Source organism: Acipenser ruthenus, chromosome 31 (genome assembly GCF_902713425.1).
Source record: "Acipenser ruthenus chromosome 31, fAciRut3.2 maternal haplotype, whole genome shotgun sequence".
Classification (NCBI taxonomy): domain Eukaryota; kingdom Metazoa; phylum Chordata; class Actinopteri; order Acipenseriformes; family Acipenseridae; genus Acipenser; species Acipenser ruthenus.
Genome location: NC_081219.1, coordinates 14,984,729 through 15,004,526, shown reverse-complemented (window position 1 = coordinate 15,004,526; position 19,798 = coordinate 14,984,729). Strand labels below are relative to the sequence as shown.

The following is a 19,798-nucleotide window of genomic DNA, read 5'->3' as shown; positions in this document are numbered from 1 at the left end:
TGCAGAAATGTTCTCGACGCACCGAGCCCTCACCCTTCTAGGGAATCCCCTCTCGGAGTCTGGTGGGATCTACACTCCAGGCACTTGAGTCTGTGCACACTGTGGTGTTTGTTCAGCTTGTGGAAACGCTTCTTCGCTCTCCCTTCAGAAATACGACTACGACAGCAGCACGGTGAGGAAGAAGTTCTTCAGAGAGGCTCTCCTGCAGATCATTATCCCCTACATGCTCAAGAAGCTGGAGCCGTCCTGCAAAGCCGTAAGAACTCTTCTTCTGACTCCAACAGACGTGCCTTTCACGAGGGCGTTGTGTGTGCCATGTGCCGACTACACCACAGTGCACGATCGTACACGCGTGTGTGTGTTGTGCAAGGCTATGACGGCCCGTTTTGCTTTACAGTGTTGACACAGTATTGATCTAATGATCCTTTCTTGTCAGGAGCTGCCCAAGTTCCAGGAGTTGATTTTCGAGGATTTCTCCAAGTTCATTCTGGTGGAGAACATCTTCGAGGAGGTGGTCCTCCAGTCCGTCATGAAGGACATCATGCTGGGTGAGTGCATTCCTTCAATCCAAACCACCGCTCTCCACCCTTCCATCTCATCATATCTAGGCACATAAGGAGGGTTCAGGACACGGACATGTTCTGTTAAAAGGTCCGTGCTTGCTGGTCTCAGAGAGGTTTACTGTACACCATCGCCACCTGTTGGACAGTTAACACAGCACCCTGAAATGAATAGGAAACACCTATAAAATGCCCAGCTGGTATCTGATCATTCTTTCGTGTCTCTCTCTCTCTTCTGCAGCGGTGAAGGAGGCGGCGGTCCAGAGGAGGCACAACCTGTTCCGGGACAGCATGGTCCTGACCAACAGTGACCCCAACCTGCACCTGCTGGGAGACGGGCCCTCCATCGACTGGGAGAGCCAGTACGGCGGGGGTCTGGAGGAGCCTGACTCCGCAGACCTGCCGATCACTGAGAAGAGGCGGCGCATGAAGCAGGTGGTGTCCATGATCCAACTGGAGGGGATGCCACCGCTGCCCCACGAGTCCTGCCTGGAGGTGCCGACGGAGAAGGGTATCCCCGAGGAACAGGAGCCAGAGGTGGGGAGCGAGCCGGAGGTGCCCACCTCCCCGGATAGCATCCACCAGATCAGAGACTTGATAAACCCAGTGGTCACGCTAGAAACCAGCGTCCCTGCAGCGGACAGCCCCCCGCTCACTAACGGAACTGTGCCCCAGCCTGGGCAAAAAGCCGAAAGTAAAGAGGAGCAGAAAGCGGACCCTTCCCCTGCCTGTTTGGAACAGCCCTCTTCAGTCACCTCCCACGACGACAGCGGCTTCCAGTCCCCAGCCAGGGAGGAGGCGGAGGATGAGCAAGCTCAGCCAATCACAAAAGACCCAGCCCCAGTGGGAGAAACCACTGACGTGCTGGCCGAGGGGGAAGTGACTTTGGATGCCAAGGTGGATCCCTCGAGTGACAGGGAGACTAGAGAGGAGGTGTCTGGGAAAACGAGCCCGGAAGATTCTGTCTGTTAAGCACATTTAATATAAAAAAAAATACATGGAAATAAAAAAGAAATGGGAGGAAATGCATTCTTTAAAAAAAAAAGGAAGAGAGGTAGACAGGCTTTATTTTATTGTTGTGTTTTTGTTTTGATTTTTTCAAGAATGGCGCAGCATTTAGGAGGGTGAATTACAGGGATTTTAAATGGTGTGATTTTTTTTTTTCATTATTTGATAAATCAGTGCTTTAGTGAAGATTAGCTATGCTCAGCACGAAGCTGAGTGTTAGGGCTGATTCGCTGTGAACAGGGCTGCTCTGGTGATCTGCTGGGGAGCTGGAGATCAGGTTTGCTGTTCTGATTTTCTCATTCATACATGTGCGTTAGTACCTGTTGGAGTTTTGCCACCGCCTTTAATACATAGAGAACCCCACATGCACACTAAGCCTGCTAGGTTAGTTGCCTTTAATACATAGAGAACCCCCACATGCACACTAAGCCTGCTCGGTTAGTTGCCTTTAATACACAGAGAACCCCCACATGCACACTAAGCCTGCTCGGTTAGTTGCCTTTAATACATAGAGAACCCCCACATGCACACTAAGCCTGCTCGGTTAGTTGCTTGCAGTAATTCTATAATAAATCTAAATAACGCCAATAAGGAGATTATTTGTATTATTATTATTATTATTATTATTATTATTATTATTATTATTATTATTGACTGCACTCAAGCTGCTGCAAGGAGTGCAGAGGGGCACGGAGATATTAAGGGTTAATGTGCAGGTTGAGTTCACCTGATGAGGGTAAAGACCTCCTCAGTGATTTGAAAGGAGATCTGACCAGCTGGTTGCATATTCTGCTACATGACGTAGCAGCTCAGTGTTGAAACGTGTCACAAGAGTCCTGGTTTGCAGAGACAGTGCAGCACATAGGAAACTCAATTGCAAACCCTGTGGATGTGGAATGCATCCACAGCGAGTGGTAGATTTACTGTGGCATCGTCTCGCAGTACTAACGTGGCTCACCACCGCTTGATCCGCTAGAAACAGGCTTGCTAGATTGATTCTCTTTGCTGATCAGGGCAGTTTTGCTGTTTTACCTTGAGAGATGCCTGGTTTGAAGAGCACCTTTGACAGGTGAGGTCCTGCTGAATCAGGCCAGCTGCGCGTGAATCATTTGGATTTGCTGATCAGCCCTGCTTGAAGAAAGTCGAACGATCGCCAAAACATTCAAATAACAACAATCACATTCTTTTACATGCTTGAAGTAAAAATAGTAAGTCTTTTATAGTTTGTTTTTTGGTTTTGTTTATATATATATATATTTATGTATATTATTTAATTCTCTTGAAAGTGTTTTAACGTTGGACCAGTTGTTTCAGAATCGTTCCACTGAATTTGACCACGGGTCCGGGTGTAATCCTCTGCTTGCGGTGTGCGTCAGATTTGTGCGAGTGTCCTGTACAGCTCAGACCGCTGCAGCTGTCGTGGTCTGACTGCAGTTTGTCACGGAGCACTCCACACAAAAATAAATAAATAAATAAATAAATAAATAAATAAATAAATGAAGGCCTTGATCACCCAGTAGAAACACATGAAAAACAGCTGAGGCAAGAGGGACCACTTAAAATGTAACACACACATTCCTGTCCCGCAAAGAGAAAGTGGACACCGGAAGATTCGGACGGGCTGTCGAATCTGTTCGAGAGAAGCGTTAAGAGTTGGGAATGTTAAGTTAAGTGCAGGTAGAAGTACTACATTACCTTTGTTTAAGTCCTTGACTAATTGAAATAGTTTCAGTGTCTCCAATGGAGAGAAGTGATGCAAACATGATTCAGGGGCAGACAGAAGACTCTGTTGAGCGCGGTCGTTCTTTCTGCAGCGCTGAAGAAGTTAACGAAGGAAGTAAAAGGTGGGAGAACGACACGTAGGAGTGCGTTTAGTGGCATCCTGGGTTGTAGTCCTGAGGTGAGGTGGGGGGTGTCATTTAGAAGGAGAGTCACATAGAAAGGCTACAGACTTCATCTAGACGAGTGACAATCTCGCAGCCGTACTGGGATGTTTGCCTGCGGTGTAAACTGTAGCTCTGAGGCGTAGCTTTACATTTTGGGGAGTGAAAGTATAAAAACAGTCTATGTAATATTAAACAAATAATAAGCGGCTTTGTTTGTAGTAAACTGGGACAATACTGCGTGCACTTGTATGAAGATTGTTTGCCAGTTTTGCAATATAACGGTTAGCGACCTCTGTTGACTCTAATGCAAAACCTTTCACCTAATAAATCAAAGCTGGTGGTATAATTGTGGGGCACCGTTTACTTGTTATATAACACGTGTTTATTTATGTGTTTAAAGCACTAAAGTCCCAGGGTCGAATAGCGTGGAACGGTTCTTTATAATGGACAAGAAGCTGGATGGGACCTCATTCCTCGGGTTGGATAATGCAGCGCTTGCTTGATCGCAATATCGAGTTCACGTTAGCGATAATGTCGCCTTTCTTATTTGTGTTTGTTCTGTATTACACACCATGCATTTTTTTCTATTTTTTTTTTTTTTAAAACGATCCAAGCTATTCATCTGTTTTATAATATCTGTTAACCTCTTATTTGTGAATGCCCACGTGCCCTTTAAAAAATATTGTATTAAACATGTCATACAAATATACCTATAATAAACTGCTCCCCCTTGTACTGCGTGTGTCTGTCTGCCGTGACTCCACAGTCTGTATTTGCTGGTGATGCAGCTACTGTACAACGCACTCCAGATCAATACTACAGGTGTGCAAGCTCAGGTAACAACAGATCTGTTATACTGCGGTGTCATTGAAATGCATTGCTTTATTATACAAGGTAAACGTGAGCAGTGGGGTCAGTGCACATTCTATACAGAAAGATACCCTGCAAGAGCCCTCCGGAACTATTAAAACACGGGCAACAGGAAAATAAGCTTGGACATTCCACGACAAACTCTGCACGCTGGTAAAGACATCTCGTCTTGGAGCTGAGCCCAACTCTTAAGGAACTCAGCATTGTGGCTTAATTCTCCTTTCCTTTTAAAACCTTCTACTTTCATCTTTATGCGTCATGCAGTGCACACACGCCACCTTGTGGATACATTTTATACTTTTTTCTTTTTAGTTTGTAGTTGCAAACTTGTATGAAAATCCAAATTTTGCTAATAACCAGATTTTATTGCATCATTTTATAGTTTTTTTTTTTTTTTTTTGGATAATTAAATATATACACACACACACACACACACACACACCCACAATACAGGTTTTCCATCAGTTGTAGCTGCTGTAGAAGCCCCCCCAATCGTGCACACACAGCTCACAGCTACAGCCATCTGGTATAGCAAGGCAGTTTATTAAAAACCATTAAAAACACAGCCATTTTAAATAAGCTGTACATTTTCTTATCATAGGCAACATTTCTTATAAACATGATTTTATTTGATCATTATTCTAAATTCCATACATATTTCAATTTAAACATACATTTACACACAATGCAAGATCTTAATGAAACATGGGACAGGCAGCTGTATTCTGTTCAGCCCTTCAGGGAAACACACAGCAGAAGCACACAGGTGAGACTTTCACCCACTCAGGACCAGCGTTCCACTCACAGGACAGGTTCACATCACCACTTTCTTTCAATCGTAGTGGAAGTCATTATCACATTAAAAAAACACAGCAAGAGCGTCTTCGCTTTTGTGCTGCAGCTGAAAATGCAATCTACAGGTCTACCTTACCTCATTCTAAATGTAGAAAACGGTATTTGGAAATGGGACAAGTGATTATAAAGCACAGATACTGTGGGTTAAAAATAAGTAGTACCAGAATTAGATTAAAAAAAAAAAAAAGAATTAGGTAATACTAAAATGATCAAAGGTAGCACTGACTTCAATCTGAGGACTGGGCTGGCTCTGTAAAGTTCAGGCAGATTGCACTGCAGTGGACAGAAGGAGGCGGAGCTAACAAACTTGAAAGGTTACAGTTTTGTTTGTTTTTTTTCCAGGAAGTACAAACAAACAGTCAAACAGAGAGTTCTCCAAGCGAGCACGCAGCCATGTTTGGACCGCTGCGTTAATATTCATTAAAAAAAAGATAAAATCCACGTTTTAAAGTAAACACACTGCTCTATAACCTGAACAGCTAACAGATTAAAAAACACCCACAAAGTTAAGGCATCACGGAACTGGCCCAACAGCGAGACACATGGGCAGAGACCTCCCTTCTCCAGAACACCTTGCGCTGGCACAGCGATGCATGCAAACGCTCTCAGAGAAACCGCTGGACTAGTGTGTGTCTCTTTGAATAGCACAGCCAGCAGCTGAACCCCCTCAGAGCCGGATGAGCAGGGGGTACGCCACGAAGTAGCCGATTGCAGAGCCCAGCACCACGCCCAGGAAAATCCACACGCTGTAGGACATGATGCAGAGCATCAGCATGTAGCTGAGCACCACCTGGACCACGTGGATCGCAGTCTGCAAGACGTGGAACAGGAACCACCTGCAAGGAGGAGGAGAAGAACACCACAGCGTTACTCCAGGAGGGAGCTCTGCAATGCCTGATCTCACAGTGCTGCAAACAAGCATGAAGCGAATGACTTCACCTCTGTGCTACTGCGATGGGCAGCTAACCTGCTATCCCAGTACCTTGACACGGTAGCTGCTAGCATGCAACCAAGCAACACAGATATACAGCAATATCCAAGGGAGCAGAGGTGAGGAAGCCTTTGCTCAACTCAGTAAACCTGTCGATGCATGAAAAGCAAACACACTAATCTTCCGGATTTGTTTACTGGGTGTAAAATCTGCACAGGAGCAAAAACCAAGACTCTCATGTGACAGAGTAGCTGTGTGCACAGGGCGGTGCGGCAGTCAACGTTTTATTTGTTTTCAGATGGAAAAGCGACGGCCGATTTATTCCCAGTTGCAGGGCGTGCACTTGTGGTCTGCAGGCATGCTGGGCTGAGGGAAGGATCACATGGAGGTGTGGAAGTGTGTGGAGCATCCAGACCAAAGCCAAGCCATTTTAGAACTACTCTTCAACCACTGGAGTGAGCGGACCAGTGTCTGCCGATAACAGCACTGTGTAACACCACGATGAGATAAAGAATACGGCGTCTCTTACACTCCTTAAGGAGGTTCTACAGGCGCTGGCTAGATTAGAACACCCCCCCCCCCCAGGTACCTCTTGTTGCTGGAGCTGTGTTGTGGAGGAGCGGGGGGCACAGAGCTCTCCGAGACGGTTTCCACCAGCGTCGTGCGGCTGCTGGAGTCCAGGAGTGAGGGAGGCTTGGATCTGGAGTCCAGGGAAACCTTCCAGATCTTCAGGAGCTCATAAAACACCGTCATGAGCAGGACCACCAGCACAGACACCACCATCCCTGAACACACAGAACACCAAGGCGCAGCGTTCACAGCTCCAGCAGGTATTCACCTGTATAGACAGTGTGGCCCTGGCTTGCTGTGATTCCTGTGTCTAACAGTACGGTAACCTGGTTTCTGGTTTTGGATAGTTGTGAGGAGCGTGTACAGATTTGAAATTGGGTTCCCCCCCGGTATACAGGGTTTTGAAATGACTGTTTCATAACTTCAGTAACACCATCATAATATGGTGAAAACAGAACTATTTACATCATGGCAATATTATCAAAAACACACACTCCCAATGTACCTTATGTTTAGAAAATACAAGCTTAGCAGAAAGGGCTGCAGGCCAACACAGACGATGTGACGTCAACTACTGTCAGTCTAATTACACACAGCACTGCAATTAAACTAACCTCATGCTTTTAAAATACGTCCACAACACCCGAGGCATACCTTTCCTTTCTTCAGGGTAAGCACGTAGGCTTATTAAACATGAAGGCTGCAAACACACAAACACGAAATGCAGACTTCACAAGCTTACAGTTACTATTAATACATTGCTGGGTTGAAATTGAGATACAGGACTGGGTTATCACGGATCAATTGAATAACCCTACACACTGTCTGTTAGGCGCCTGTGTAGTAACAGCGTGCTTTGTAAAGCAAGCCTGTGTTCTGCCTTACTCGTGGTTTACTGCACAGTGTGACAGCGTTACTAATAGAATACACGGAGGCACTGATTATTTCATTAGCTGGCAGTTCTAGAACTTAAAGCCTGGTCTAGACAGAGATGCATTTAGGCAAAGACTAGAACAGGAAGCCTGGTGCTTGCATTCACCTGCAGGTCCGTTCACGTCCCAGAACTCAAAGAGTAACGTGACTCTGCTGGAGACCGTGAAGTGCATCTGAAAGAGAAGGGAAGTTAGGGACCTAACGAACCAGATCGATTAATAAAGAGAACAGGGAGGCTTGAGACACTCATTGGTGTTACACTGCAGTGGGTATTGCATGCGAGTTTGTTATTACAATCCACCCTGCAAGTCACCACTAGTGAGTGAGGAGATTATTAAGCTGTCTGATTCTCAAACTTCTCCGTACAGTATTCAGATAGACCCATCACATCGATCTGGGGGTTCTCTTAACATACAGGCTGAGGTTGCAATTGTCCGCCTCTCTCCACACAGCCGCTGTGCTGTCCTTTATGTTAATTAGAATCACAAGATCCCATCATATTGAAACTAGGGCGTACTGACTTGTGACTGTCACAGCTGTCTAAAACAAAACAGGTTAGTGAACGCACAAAGTAAGAATATTGTCTTCAGACAACCGGAGGGGGGGTACTTTTATACCAGCTTTTATGGTATGACGTACACGTCCCACAAACTTGACTGTATCAAAATTTGCACTTTCTGTTGACTGTAGATTAGATTAGAACGAATCTATTTGTTCACATCACGAAATTTCCGTCCTGGCACTGCACATGATAATGTCAAGGCCTGTGCGATGTTAAACCAGGACACTTCGCACGCATTTCAAATAACAAGCTCTTGATTTGAAACTAAATTAAAAGGTGAACTAAGGAAGCTGATTTCGTCGCTGCACACAACTTGTTTTCAATAAACTCAAGGCCAATCGCATATAATTATTCCTCTTTTTTCAGCAGTCTTTGGGGTTTCTTCCGCAATAAGGGCTGTCTCCAGTCTCTCCAGTCATTACATTTTCGGCAGTACTAGTCTAGCCCGAGTACAATACACGTTGAATACGACACAGCGCGTCTTGAAATTTGAAAGTGTTTGTTGGGTTCGCTTGCTGGAGCATGTCGGTGTATTTAGCTTCTAGCTTGAGTTTTTTTTTTTTTTTTTTTTTTTTTTTTTTTAAAGACTTCAAATGTCACTTCTATTTAAAGTTAAAGCGCAATATAATTAAAGTTAATGCACTTTTTTTTTTTTTTTTGGTCACTAAAATAAACTTCTTTAATTTGTGCTATTGTAACATTCCGCTATATCAATATAGTACAAGCTGGGTAAAAATGATGTTCACCTAACGCTGGGTGACACCGACGCTAGTAAAGTAATCAAGTCAATTGCAATAATAACATAGGGTAACTAACTTCTGTACTCACAGGCATCATCATGTTAGCAACACAACGCAGTAAAAAAACGCGAAGGATCCTGTCTTCAGTTCAAACGACAAGCAATGTTTTAACGTTCCTATGCAATCCAGCGCTGCACATCACAATGCAGTCGCTGCTGATCCCGATATTGACATGCAGAGAGAGAGAGAGAGAGAGAGAGAGTCACATGCGAGATTTCCAAACTGGTTGTCATATGACACTCATGTGGATTTGCTTTGCAATCTGGGAACTGTAGTTTTAAACGTCGGCAGGGGTCGTGGTGGATGAACTGTATTATCGAGAATACGACAGGACAGTTAAATACAACAACATATATATGACACTAAAAACTTAAAAAAATCTATAATCAATATGCAAACGCGCTCCTGTGAACAAACAAACGCGCCTAAGAGTATGCGCATGTGTTGTGTCTGAATATGATTTATGACGTTTTATAAGAGTTATGACGTATACTGTGTGTTGTTTCTTATACCTGTGACGTTTTCATTTCTTTTCAGGAACTGCTCTGTCGTTAAATGTAAAGAAACTACACTACCCAGAATGCCCAGTTCCCTCGGCGAGTCGGCGTAATCCAGGAACTGGCAAGCCCAGGGTGGCCCTTTAATGTATCCGGGGATGAGTGCGGTACAGTCATTTCTGGGAGGACGAGGGGAGGTATGGCTGCTGTTAGCAGTTTAGCAATAGCTGAAGCGTGAGAGAGCGAAAGAAGGAACAGCGTACGGGGAGGGAGACGAGAAATATCATACGCGGTATAATGAGGCAAGGGAACATAGAAACGAGTCGGTCAGCGGCGCGTTCGTGCTGGATATTTACACAAAACAAAGTTGAGAGTGCAGGTCCCGTGGAGTTTCAGTCTGCGATCCAACAGCAGACCTGCTCATCACAATACACATATTAATAATAACAGCAGGGAAGGCTTCGGGGCGCCGGAAAAGTCGTGGGCTTAAAGGGACTGTGCTTGTGATCCGACCAGCTCTTGCGTCACATTCCGACATACACTAATTTAACACTTTTTAATTCTCTATTAGCACTAATGTTGTTTGTTACTTAGGTCGATTTTAAAGACCAAAATACTGACTGACAAGGAAACACTAATCGGCACAATATGGGTTTATACCTTTGAGCTCCAACCTTATGCATTGATAACACTGTGAGTTAGCACGATTTTCTGCGTGCTTGGTTGTATTGTAAAATTAATGTTTACATCCGCACTGAACTGTCTATAGAAGCGGGCGATTTATTTTCTGATTTTTTTTTATATATATAGATACACAAACACCTAAAAAATAAAAATACAAAGTCTTGGTGCCGGATCGCTAGACCTCGTTTGGAGAGCAGTGCAGAATACAGATCAGCTTGAACCGTACAAACTGGATTTAGTTACCGGGGGCAGGAGAGGTAGTGAGGATTGGTGTTGATATAGACAGGATGGGTCCTAGCTTCCACGCGTTCCTGCTGTACTTAGCAGCCCTTAGCTGGGTACGTCACCACCTAGTCCTGGCGATGACCACGGAAGAGAAGGCAAAAACCAGGTAAGACGACTGTTTTCTTTTGAACGACCTGTTAGGGCTTCTGGAATAAAGTGACTCAACTCGACAGCGCCTTGTTTACAATTTTCTGTGTCTCTGTTTTCAGGGACCAGATATTGGAGATGTTTGACCATGCATACGGCAGCTATATGGTAGGTTTAACTGCACTGCGTTACACCACACGGCTACGGGAACTGCTTTTCATTAAAGTGTTAATTACATCCCCTTCTCCATTATCTACTGTCACTACGTGTCAAGTTCAGGTTCAGAAACTCCACTCATCACAGCATGAATAAGACACGCCCTGCAGCTACAGGGGAGGGACTGTTTGTTTAAAAAGGGGGGCTGATTGCTCAAACTCCTGTTGCTCTTGTAAATACTGTACACAAGCGAGAGTGTAGCTGTGAAACGTCTTGTCCGGGTGCAGGACTAATGTGAGTTCCTAACGCTGCGCGTGTCATCGCTCTCGCTGCTATGCATGCATGGCTGTAACCCCCCCGAGTCTCTGAAGCTCTCTGCGAGTCCTCCGCTGGTTTCTCTTTCAGAAATACGCCTACCCTGCTGATGAGCTGATGCCTCTGAGCTGCAGAGGGAGGGTCCGGGGCTTGGAGCCGAACCGCGGGGATATAGACGACGTTCTGGGGACGTAAGTGTGGATAACAGTCCTCAAGAGAATGACAAGCTGGTGGATAAATTGGGAGCTTGTATCGCGGTGTTGGTTTTTTGCCGTGTAATCGTTTGATTATGCATGACATGCACCTGTTGTAGATGTTCTCCTGTTTTAAATATCTCTTTCTCTGTCGACCAGGTTTTCGCTCACCCTCATCGACTCCATGGACACCTTGGTGGTAAGCAGCTCAACTCAACCCTGGGGTTCTGTAGGAGACCTCTTGTTTATCGCGTGTTTCAGAGACTAGGGCGCAGGAAAGCTGAACTCGTGGCTTGCTGGTTTCACCCTCAGCTCCTGAACAGGCTGGATGAGTTTGAGGAGGCGGTGAAGAAAGTCATCGTGGACGTGCGGCTCGACCACGACGTGGTGGTGTCGGTCTTCGAGACCAACATCCGAGTGCTGGGGTGAGTAACGCACCCACGGGCGCCTCGCGTTGAGTAATGTGCTGCAGGGACACTGCAAGACCATGAAACACCTGTGTTACCTTGGCAGTATCAGTATCAGACTGCTTCCTGCCAAGCCCAAGACAGAGATCACGGTCTCGCATTACTCTCATATCTGACTTCTCAATGCAACAAGCGTACCGTTCTCGGGGAATGGCAATGTAAAACAAATCTGCTTAGTCGAAAAAAAAAAAAAAGGGATTGATCAGGCGCCGTTAATCTGAATATTTCATTTTGCATCTTGCTTTTGTATTATTTATTTATTTATTTATTTATTTATTTATTTATTTCCAATGCATGGATTATTACCAGGCTGAAATTCAATTCAGAGGACTAATGCTGCTTGCACCTCTGATATTTATAGAGGGTCTAGAATCTGGAATCCAATACCTTTTAGGAAAAGTCCACATGAAACGGGTAGCCCACTGAACCACTGTAACGCTCCAACACTGTGACGATTCCCCTGCTGTTCCCACAGCGGCCTGTTGGGGGCGCACGTGATGGCCACCATGCTGCAGCAGAGGCAGGAGCGCATGCAGTGGTACAAGAATGAGCTGCTCGCCATGGCGACGGACCTTGGGCACCGACTCCTGCCAGCCTTCAACACCACCAGCGGACTGCCTTACCCCCGGGTACGCCTCCCCCTTAGCTCTGCAGGGCTTCAGAACCCAGCGGTTACACAGCAGCGCTGTGCAAACAAAGACGAGACTGCACCTGCATGACGCAAGTGAATTATTTTGGTTCGTTTTTTGGCTCCCAGGTGAACCTGCGCTACGGGGTCCTGAACCCACTCTCCCGAACTGGCACCGAGTCGAACACCTGCACGGCCTGCGCTGGCACCATGATCCTGGAGTTTGCGGCGCTGAGCCGCCTGTCCGGGGAGCCCGTCTTCGAGGTAACAAACTGGAAACCAGTACAAACAGCGTCTGTCATGTTATACCAGCGGGAGCTAAGATTGAGTAAAGCAAGGTTTTAAATCAAGCGAAGGCGAGAATAACTCTTTGTAGCGCTATATGAGTTAATGCAATGCTCCTTGTGTGACAGGGGCATGCGCGGAGAGCCCTGGACGTGCTGTGGGAGAAGAGACAGCGAGGCAGCGACCTGGTGGGGACCGTCATCAACATCCACAACGGGGACTGGGTGCGCAGGGGTGAGCGATGCTTCATTTAGATTGGTGTCCTGTCATTTCTCGACCGAAAGACATTGTGAGCCACTGCAAAAAGGTCTACTCCAGGGGTGACCAAAGTTGGTCTGTTCTGAGTTGAACCAATGAAATCTCCATCCAGACCCAGAAGTAGTTCATGATCCCATTACTTTCTCCCAATTTAGAATAGCCAATTATTTTTAGGCCCAGCTCACCGCTACCCCCCGAGATGCACTAAAAAACTGCTCTTGTCTCTCAGACAGTGGGGTGGGGGCTGGGATCGACTCGTACTACGAGTACCTGATGAAGGCTTACATCCTCCTGGGAGACAGCGTGTACCTGGAGAGATTCAACACGGTGAGTCTGACCTGCACCGATGCCTTTCCAGGCTCTGCTAAAGCTAATGAAGCCAGGGGCTGATTCACATCATTAACTGAACCAATCAGCTGTGACCTGTGTGCTCCCTCTTGCTCCCCCCCAGCACTACACAGCGATCATGAAGTACATCAGCCAGCCCCCCCTGCTGCTGAGCGTTCACATGCACAACCCCACCGTCAGTGTGCGCGGCTGGATGGACTCGCTGCTCGCGTTCTTCCCTGGGCTGCAGGTAATCAATGAGCCAGTCCTCTAGCTCCGAGCTGTGTCTCTCTCAAAGCGTTCACTATACATTCGTTTTTTCTGGGTTTGAATAAACTGAAGGGTAACCTGTAATCTGAGGTAGAATCAAGCACAGTTGATGTTTTGATGGGTTTTTGTTTTTCTGTGGCTGTGTAAGGACTTCCTGGTAATCAGTATGGCTCTTTTATCCAAGAAGTGCCGGGCAGCTCTGCTGTAGTTACCAGCAAATGTAATGTGTTCCATGCAAACTCTATGCAGACTCTTTGCAAACTCTATGCAAACTCTATGCAAACTCTATGCAAACTGAAAATGCACTGAAGCTTCATATGGAGGCTGTGCAAAGTGTCCCTGCCGAGATGTGGAATGCACTTGCCGCAGCTGGGACACTGACATTGAAGTTGATGTGCAAGCTGCAGAAGGAAATCTGCATTTTATATATATGTGTGTGTTATTTCTTATATTTTTAGGTTTTGAGAGGGGATTTAAAACCAGCAATCGAAACTCACGAAATGTTATACCAGGTCACCAAGCAGCACAAGTTTCTACCCGAGGTAAGAGTTTGAACCACAAGCACTGGCAGATTGCACAGTCCTTAACACTCATCCCAACCCCAACTCGAACCCTATCACCACAGGCGACCCTAACCCTAACCCTGCTCAATCAAACCTAACCTGCCACTGCCTCACACATAATTCCTATTCATTCAGCCCTAACCTTAACCCTGCTCAATCAAACCTAACCTGCCACTGCCTCGCACATAATTCCTATTCATTCAGCCCTAACCCTAACTCCTGGCTACGGGTGCTGATATCTGTCCTTTTTTCCCAAGGCATTCACAACGGAGTTCAGAGTGCACTGGGGCCAGCATCCCCTGCGGCCTGAGTTTGCAGAGAGCACCTACTTTCTTTACAAGGTCAGTCTGCCCCCTGTCCCGTTCCATCAAACAAGATCCGTACTCTAGAACTCCATCTCTGATGCTTTGTTCTACAGGAGATCCGTACTCTAGAACTCAATCTGTGATGCTTTGTTCCAGGCTACAGGAGACCCGTACTACCTGCAGGTGGGCAGGTCCATCGTGGACAGTCTGAACCAGCACGCCCGGGTCCCCTGTGGCTTTGCAGCCGTGCAGGACGTGAGGACAGGCAGACACGAGGACAGGTACAGAGCACTCCCCAAGGGATTCCAGCTAATGAGCCCGTCCACGTACCTGCCCTGCGGGGGAACTATTTAAACAAAGCTGTGTTCGAGCAAATGTACCAATAAAAACACATGATGTGGTTCAAACAGAAGAGTCTGCAGCATGAAGAAGTAGTAAACATTATAAAATAATATTAATAATGATGTCAATAAAAAAAAAATACAATGTAAGAAAACAGGAAATGGATAAGAATGATTGATGGAACACAGAATTACAAAAAATAAGCCAAATACAATCGATGAAAACAATGCTATTTGTAAATCAGGTTAAAAGTGCTAACCTATTAAGTCTTGAGTCTTGTGGTGGAGGACTGGTTTGTCAGTGGTTCCCAGTGTCTCGTTTGCTCCGTGTTTGTTTTCAGGATGGACTCGTTCTTCCTGGCGGAGATGTTTAAGTATCTGTACCTGCTGTTCTCGGAGAAGGAGCAGCTTCTCTTCGATATCGACGACTACATCTTCTCTACAGAGGCCCACCTGCTGCCCGTCACCCTGTCCACCATGCATCCGGCCTGCCAGGGCAACGCCAGCGTGAGTCCCAGGAAAAGAGAAGCATGACCCTCCCTTTCATCAAGCTTTGCATTCATCTTTCGTTCGTTCTCACTCTGCTCAAGCTGGCCTCAAATCTGGCGGCTGGTTTACAGCGTCATTCCTTCATTTCAGGCTGTTCACCCGACCGCTGAAGAGGACCTCTTCACTCACTCCTGTCCCAGCACTCAGACCCTGTTTCCCAACAACCCCGCCTTCGCAAAAACCATCCGGGACCGCTACAAATACCTGCTGGGGGCCGGGGGGGTGTACCACACCACACCAGTCAGGTAGGAGCTCTGCTGGGCTGGAGCTGGAACATACACGGGGAGTTTGAAACCAGGGTCCCGGATGGAAAACCTTGATTTCAGGGTCTGAAGCATTCCAGTTGCAGAAGCCTTTCGAGCTGAACTGCGCATGAATTTGCACGCTGTGTGACGTGTAAACGTGGTAGTGAGGCTGATGCACAAATAATAGCAATAACTTGTGCATGCTTTTTTTCTGCATCACTGAATAGGGCGGTGTTGTGGGAAGGTAATAAAAGCTGTTGCAGAGGTTTTAATATCCGCTGGGTCCTAGCAGTGCACGCTTATAGATTTTGGTTTGTGTTTCTGCGCAGGGAGTTTGAGCTGCCGCTGCACGACACTGGCATGGAGCCCGTGGAGTTCCTGAAGAGCATGGGCATCTCTCTGAGTTCTGGGGGGGCTCTCTCCGGGGGGCAGCCGGTGAGTTACAGACCCCCCAGGTAAGGGAATACCAGGTCCAGCCCGGCTAAGAGCTGGTGGACCCTGGGGGAATCCGTTGTGAGCTTGCGTTAAAAAACATTGTGTGACCCTGACTCACTCTCTCTCTCTGCATTAGGACTCCCCCTCTCAGAAGGGGGTGTACAGACTCAAGCTGATCGCTGAGCTCACCCACACTCCTGAAGAAGAGGTGATTGAACCACTGGCTGTGCAGATCATCTCGCCCCCCTTCCTGGGGAGAGTGGTACTGACTGCTGGGCCCGCCAAGTTTGGAATGGACCTCACCAAGAACGAGCATGGGGTGAGTTCTGAAGAGCAGTGATCTAAAGCACTGTCGTGGCAGCTACACTACCTTTTAGTATGCTGTTAGTTTGGGTTAGGTTTCCTTTTTCAAGTAACTGATGTTAGGTCTTTCTATCGTTTCCTACTCTCTCTGTATATTATCAGTGCTTGAGGCGAACATGAATTTAGGGAGAACACTTCAGTTGCATGGTTCACAAGTTGCATCAATTACAGTATTTGCATGCATTTGTATATTGTGGAAAGAGTTTGTGGAAAGGGCTATGATGATGATGATACTATGCTCCAAAAATAATAGCAAAACCTGTAAAGAACCCCATTAATGCTGTGTCTGTTTTTGTGTGTGTCTCTCTGTGTGTGTGTGTGTGTCTCTGTGCGTGCGTGTCCTCTGTGTTTGTGTGTGTGCGTGCGTGTCCTCTGTCGCTCCGCAGGTGAAAGGCAGCGTGGTGAAGAGCGCCCCCTACACAGCGTGCAGTGCCATCACTAACGCGGAGGAGCTGCGGGGGAGGATTGCGCTGGCGGTGCGCGGGGAGTGCATGTTCGCAAGCAAGGCGCGCAGGCTGCAGGAGGCGGGGGTGGCGGGGGTCATCTTCATCGGTAGGGAGCTGCTGCGCCCCGCGCTGTCAGACTGGGAAGCTCTCGTGTCGCCGCATTCCAAGCAGTGCTGTTCAGTTTTACACGTGCTTACAGTCTCAAGAGCTTTCTAAAAGCCTTAGCACAAAAAGGAAATGACTAAACTGTGACTCAGTGATAACGATTTCAGTTGTTAATTGCGTGTGGTACACACACAGAAACCACACTGTGGTTATTCATGGGTATAATCGGAATCAGTGAGTGAATATAGACAGATCGGGACTATCTTCACTCGTTTTGACTTGCCATTGTGCATCTTCTCTGCCCTCTCCGGTACATGACTCCCCCCTCTCTCCCTCAGATCAGGGCACAGACAGCAGCAGCGAGGGGACCCCTCTGTTTCAGATGGTGGGGGACGGGGGCAGCACCTCAGAGATCAGCGTACCGCTGGTGTTCCTCTTCAGTAAAGAGGGGCAGGTCCTGCTGGACGCGCTGGAGGAGCACAGCAGCGTGGAAGTGCTGCTCCTGCCCAGGAACAAGCAGCTCGGACAAGGTAGCCGCCTGCAGGAGTCCGTGCAGCCTGCGCATGGTCAACTCCATGAGTGTCTTAACTGACTGGAGCGTTCTTTTGATATATATAGATAGAGTGGAGTTAGGACAAAGGGTAGGAGACTCTTCTTTAGATAGCAGTGAGGGAATGGAATGGGTTTACTAGCCATGTTGCTGAATCATTGGGATCTTTTAAGACCCAACTTGACAAATGTTTTGAGATCAACCAAGCTATACGAAGCGAACGAGCACTGATGGGCTGAATGACCTCCTCCTCATTATGTTTATATATATATATAATACACAGAAATATGGTTATATTAAATGTTTGCTGCTTAATAAACACGAACATGCACATACTAACTAAAAACTGTATTTAAATGGAAACGTCTGTTTCTTTGAGCAGACATCAAGAAGAAAGACAGACCGCTGGTGATGAACGTCAATGTCCGCCTGGCTGATGAGTGGGATCTACAGGCTGGCTCGAGCGGGCAGCTAGGGGAAGGGATTGCCACGGTGGAGCTGATCCTGGAGCCAGAGGAGCAGCGAGAGGAGAGCCAAGGACTCGGCTCCTCTTCAACTGCGTCTGATCCCAGTACAGGAGCCCAGGCAGAGCCCAGTGACTCACAGCAGCCCTGCGCACAGCCAGCGCCTTGAAGAGTCCTCCTCCTCGCCTGCACCATAGCGGAGACGCAGAGTCCAGGACTGCACAATATAGACCCTCACAGGGAAACGGTTTATAGGGTCTGTACAGAGTGGGGGTGAGGGGGTGGGGGGGATGCTAATGGACATTAAAGGTTCACCTGCTTTCGCATATATATTAAAGTTTTATGTCTTAATAAAGAAATGAAAAGAAAGGAGACGTGCACAGTTCTCCCCGCTGTTGCACCAGTATGCAGCAGTGCGTTGTGCCCTGCTACTCTGCAGCTTGGTGTGTTTGCAAGCCAGTCACTCAGAAGCCTGCAGCTGGTACGTACTGCACTTCAGGGAAGCCCAATCCTGGAGAGCTATTCTACTCCAGGTTTTACAGATATAAGAAGTGGTTGGTTTGAATAAATCATTCAGACCTGGTTTGGAAGGGTCAGAATTGCCCATCTCCAAGGTATTTTCTACCTTTTATGTTGATGGCCCACTCTGGTCTCTTGCTGAAAAAGTGGAACTGGGCACAACCGGGTTCCTGTGAGTATTCATGAAACGTTTGTGGTGCTGAATCAGGGACAGGGGGTTGGTCCCCGGATTTCATGACACAGATGCTCAGAAGTTACAGATCTGCTGGTCTCTGCGTTTCTGGATCTCTGAAGCACGGCCAGGCTTCCGTAGTGACGGTGCCTCCTGGGTTGAGCTGCTAGGAGCCACAGTGTTTGGTTTTACTAGATGTGGTGCGTGGTCATTAAGGAGCTGTTTTCCAGCGTTTTCGAAGGGTTGCTGGTACCCAAATAACGAGTGTGATTCTCTCCGGGTCAGCAGCGCAGTGAGTTTTAGGAGTCGTTTAGCATCTTTTAACAGATACCTGCCAAAAAAAAAGTGCGTTTTTAAACACCTTGATTTACTCATGGGGTATAACGTGCCCAGGCTGAGCTCCGTTCTATATGGAATTCAATGTGGTGCCCAGATCACCTTTTCAGAGGGGCTACTTTCCTGTAACAAAATGTCTTCAAATAAATTAAGTCTCTCTCTCTCTCTCTCTCTCTCTCTCTCTCTCTCTCTCTCTCTCTATTCTGTGTATTTGAATAGCAAGGCATTGAGATTAAGAAGAAATCTATAATTTTCCTGAGCCAACCCAGAAATGCAGTCTCTGGACCGGATTGCACAGACTGTTCTTGTGAACGGGGTTGTATGCTGTATGTGGCACATACCCTGTCTGTCCTTTAACTTTGACTTGCTTCAGGGCTTCAGCGTCTTGGGCATCACTAGGTTTGACATGTTTACAAATCACAGCTTACAAAAGCGTTGAATCCGTGAGCAGACATGTTTCTGGAGAGGAGGGGCGGGGGAAGCAAATCTTTGTAAAAGTGCCAAAGTGTTCCGTTTCTTCTCCTTCATCAGTACTGCTGTGACAGTAGCGCATTGAAATACTGTACTGTGATGGTGTTGAGAAGTGTTCTTAAAGCCATTTTAATAAAACGGAGAATGACTTGAGTTTACTGGAACCCTGATTCTATCACATTGCTCCCAAATCTATTCAAATGCATGATAAGAGGCCTCATAAGAGGATGCAGCTTATCCCCCATATAAAGCAATGGAAAAAAATGTCATTAAAAAATATAAAAATATATAAAAATATATATTTCATGCATGAAAGGGTTAAGTGGCGTGTCCTTTTATTTTTAAAATTTTAATAATATACCGATAAGGATATATTACTAAATCTACAACGTAGTGACCTTTTTTATGATCAAAACATGATTTACAATCAGTTAATATGTACAATTGACCCTGCCTCAACCGTACATAATAACTTAGAAAATAACACGGGTTATTATAACCCACTA

General features: G+C 46.6%; 3 protein-coding genes across 4 annotated transcripts in view; 2 read left to right on the top strand and 1 right to left on the bottom strand.

Moving 5' to 3' along the window:
- LOC131702877 (protein Niban 2-like) overlaps positions 1 to 4,189 on the top strand; it is a 33,550-nt gene extending 29,361 nt beyond the window's left edge. The window contains exons 12-14 of the mRNA XM_059005181.1: positions 149 to 256; positions 437 to 548; positions 802 to 4,189. Of these exons, the coding sequence (XP_058861164.1) occupies positions 149 to 256; positions 437 to 548; positions 802 to 1,532 (951 nt within the window). The 3' untranslated portion in view covers positions 1,533 to 4,189. The remainder of the gene's footprint in view (positions 1 to 148; positions 257 to 436; positions 549 to 801) is intronic.
- A 659-nt stretch (positions 4,190 to 4,848) lies between these two features.
- LOC117396876 (protein SLC31A2) lies at positions 4,849 to 9,193 on the bottom strand. 2 transcript variants are annotated; one of them, XM_059005183.1, is made up of 4 exons: positions 9,004 to 9,192; positions 7,720 to 7,786; positions 6,700 to 6,895; positions 4,849 to 6,015 (listed from the first exon to the last, which is right to left on the bottom strand). In XM_059005183.1, the coding sequence occupies exons 1-4, from the start codon at positions 9,013 to 9,015 to the stop codon at positions 5,847 to 5,849; spliced, it is 444 nt and encodes a 147-aa protein (XP_058861166.1). In that variant the 5' UTR covers positions 9,016 to 9,192; the 3' UTR covers positions 4,849 to 5,846. The 2 variants fall into 2 exon arrangements, with proteins under 2 accessions (XP_058861166.1, XP_058861167.1); XM_059005184.1 differs by lacking the exon at positions 7,720 to 7,786 and having other exon boundaries at positions 9,004 to 9,193.
- A 365-nt stretch (positions 9,194 to 9,558) lies between these two features.
- On the top strand, positions 9,559 to 19,445 carry LOC117973943 (ER degradation-enhancing alpha-mannosidase-like protein 3). Its single transcript, XM_059005277.1, has 20 exons — positions 9,559 to 10,547; positions 10,651 to 10,696; positions 11,090 to 11,190; positions 11,353 to 11,392; positions 11,506 to 11,618; positions 12,136 to 12,289; positions 12,418 to 12,552; positions 12,702 to 12,807; positions 13,061 to 13,158; positions 13,283 to 13,408; positions 13,887 to 13,970; positions 14,249 to 14,332; positions 14,453 to 14,577; positions 14,979 to 15,144; positions 15,277 to 15,431; positions 15,761 to 15,866; positions 16,003 to 16,185; positions 16,616 to 16,781; positions 17,119 to 17,310; positions 17,713 to 19,445. The coding sequence occupies exons 1-20, from the start codon at positions 10,444 to 10,446 to the stop codon at positions 17,961 to 17,963; spliced, it is 2,535 nt and encodes an 844-aa protein (XP_058861260.1). The 5' UTR covers positions 9,559 to 10,443; the 3' UTR covers positions 17,964 to 19,445.
- Positions 19,446 to 19,798: the final 353 nt, after the last annotated feature.

Coding starts and splice junctions, on each gene's coding strand:
- LOC117396876 (XM_059005183.1), bottom strand. Junction 6,896..7,719: donor GGACGTGAACGGACCTGCAG/GTGAATGCAAGC, acceptor CTGTGTGTTCAG/GGATGGTGGTGTCTGTGCTG. Junction 6,016..6,699: donor CACAGCTCCAGCAACAAGAG/GTACCTGGGGGG, acceptor TCCTCCTTGCAG/GTGGTTCCTGTTCCACGTCT.
- LOC117973943 (XM_059005277.1), top strand. CDS start 10,444: ATGGGTCCTAGCTTCCACGCGTTCCTGCTGTACTTAGCAGCCCTTAGC. Junction 15,432..15,760: donor TACCACACCACACCAGTCAG/GTAGGAGCTCTG, acceptor GTTTCTGCGCAG/GGAGTTTGAGCTGCCGCTGC. Junction 15,867..16,002: donor CTCTCTCCGGGGGGCAGCCG/GTGAGTTACAGA, acceptor TCTCTGCATTAG/GACTCCCCCTCTCAGAAGGG.